General features: G+C 42.3%; 1 protein-coding gene across 6 annotated transcripts in view; it reads left to right on the top strand.

Annotated features, from left to right (window-relative positions):
- Nucleotides 1-2,500, top strand: part of LOC113800944 (sorting nexin-14) — a 26,511-nt gene that overhangs the window by 21,862 nt on the left and 2,149 nt on the right. For all 6 annotated transcript variants that reach the window (XM_027351760.2, XM_070143467.1, XM_027351763.2 and 3 more), the window contains 5 exons: nucleotides 72-246; nucleotides 407-576; nucleotides 770-1,008; nucleotides 1,539-1,723; nucleotides 2,174-2,338. In XM_027351760.2, coding sequence (XP_027207561.2) covers nucleotides 72-246; nucleotides 407-576; nucleotides 770-1,008; nucleotides 1,539-1,723; nucleotides 2,174-2,338 — 934 coding nt within the window. The remainder of the gene's footprint in view (nucleotides 1-71; nucleotides 247-406; nucleotides 577-769; nucleotides 1,009-1,538; nucleotides 1,724-2,173; nucleotides 2,339-2,500) is intronic.

The raw sequence follows: 2,500 nt of genomic DNA, 5'->3' as shown, positions 1-2,500 counted from the left end.
GTCTCCTGAATATACTCATGATTTTGAATCTACAAATCCAAGACAAACATATTAAAGCAGTACGTTTATAGGCTGATGAGGGAGGTGTATCACAGTCGTGCAGTGGGCTAGAGGGGCTCACTTCCAGCTTCCGTGACCTTAGTGCGTGGAGGGTCAGCATCCCACGCGTTGAACAGCGCCTCGACCACAACAACAAGCCCTATTATGCGTTCATTGTGGATGTTACAAGGATTGATGTAACTGGAGGTAAAGATCTTAGAAAAAGGTTTAGCTCTCAGGGATATGGTCAAATGGGGGAAGCTTTTCCTTTTAGGAAATAAATCAATTAAAAATTGTGATAAAATAGTGAGGGTGTGGGAGAGGGATAGAAGCTCTTGATTACTGACCAGTTTGATCCTCCTTGCAGCCGAGAGACCAGAGGAGGTACACTGGGAGGTGGAAAGGCGCTACCATGAGTTCTACATCCTGGAGACCAAGCTGACCGAATTTCACGGGGAGTTCCAGGACAACCAGCTGCCCCCAAGGCGATCCCTCTTCACGTCAAAGGACATCGGGTTCATGAAAACTCGCAGACAGGTTGGTTTTTCTTTTAGATTGTTTGGAGGTCAGTAAGGTAAAGAATGCTATAAGTAAGATATGGAAAAATAGAAATGAAAAATTGTACTTGTAAAGATAATAGTATGTGAGATTAATGATATATGAAAAGTAATTTCCTTCTCAAAAATGAAAGTTCAAAGTATATTCAAAGAATGTTCCACCTCCATTTCAGACATTTGAAGAGTTCCTGCAGAAGCTCTTGCAGAAGCCAGCACTAAAAGGCTCTCAGCTGCTTTTCCTCTTTCTGAAGACGAAAGACGAGTTTACCAACACATACTTGCCTGATGTCTCCATTGGCCGCTTCATCAGGGATGTTCCTCGCAAGCTAATGAAGGAGCGTGGACAGCATTTAGATGCCTTCATCAATGTCTTCTTGTCCTCAACCGTTACACAGAGCAAGAGCAAAGCCAAGTCAGTACCTGAGGGAAGGTTTGGGGAGGGGATATTGTTGTTGCTGTTGTTGCAGTAATTTCTTTTTAATATTATTCTTATTATTATGATCATGGTTATCACTACAACTATCAACAATCATCACGATGTTTCTATTATCATCATTAGTACTACCACTTTTGTCATCACTTTAATCATCATCAGTACCATCATAACAACCTGCTGAAACCACAATCACAACCATCATCAACAACTCATAATCACTACTACCACTACCTCTGTTATCAACATATTCACCACACCACCATCTCCACCTCCACCTCCACCATTATCACCTTTACCAACACCAACACCATTGCCACCACCACCATTTCGGATCGTGAAATATCTGGTTAGTTTTTAAAATTGCTAAGAGTTATTACTTTGAACTGAGAGAGAGAGAGAGAGAGAGAGAGAGAGTGCGAGTTTGAGTGTGAGTGTGAGCGAGTGAGTCAGTGTCAGAAACAGAGACAAAGAGAGGGAGACCTACAACAGCATCTGTTTTTCACAAGGAATGAAATTGAAGAAGGGTCATTGGCCAAGGAGCAGCCAGAAGACCTTCAAGCAAAGAGCAGCCTTACCGGCACCTTCTTTGGAGATAATGCCAAGAGCCTGCCCATGCCTTCGCACGAGCCTCCTCCACCTCCACCCACCACCATGACAGTGAATGGGGTTTTTGACACAGTCCTTTACATAGGTGAGTCTGTCTTCTGTGGATATGGGCAGTATCCTTTATAAATAGTCTGTTTGATTAAGGTGTGAACCTTTGTAGATATTTTATTCAATGTGACAAAAGGGAAAGAAATTATCCTAATATTGTGAAACAATATATATTAACTTAGTAGTTGAGAGTAATCTATTTCTGTTTTATTCAGTTGTGCATTTTTATGATTAATGATGTGCTTGTATAATAAGATATAAGGTAGAGATTGACAACTTACATGTGCACGTGCGCATGCACATACGTGCACACGCACACACACACACACACACACACACACACACACACACACACACACACACACACACACACACACACACACACACACACACACACACACACACACACACACACACACACAATAAATAGTGAATGTGTATAACCCACTTGTATTGCTTTTGGAGTCACATCTCTTCCCCATTACAGCTGTGCGTGTATATGGACTGTCTATTAACGCCCTAAGGTGGCTGATGTGTGTCCGTGTGTTGGCTGGAAACACACTTGACGCAGCCGTCTGTTGGTTTCTCAGGAGGAAGCTATCTCTTGCACTGGCACCACCAAGGATAGTGAAACTCATTCACCTAATTAGAGGTATGACTTTCTTGAGTTTACCTAGATCAAAATATGTTATTATTATAATTTTTACAATATATACAATACCTGAGCCAACGCACACCTGCCCCAGCAATGGCCACCGAACCCTCAAGGGCATAGATGGTAGGGGCTCCCTTGCCCAACTTGTAGTTGTTTTTT

Source organism: Penaeus vannamei, chromosome 30, assembly GCF_042767895.1.
Source record: "Penaeus vannamei isolate JL-2024 chromosome 30, ASM4276789v1, whole genome shotgun sequence".
In the NCBI taxonomy this organism is placed as follows: Eukaryota; Metazoa; Arthropoda; class Malacostraca; order Decapoda; family Penaeidae; genus Penaeus; species Penaeus vannamei.
This window is presented reverse-complemented; position numbering and strand designations above follow the sequence as displayed.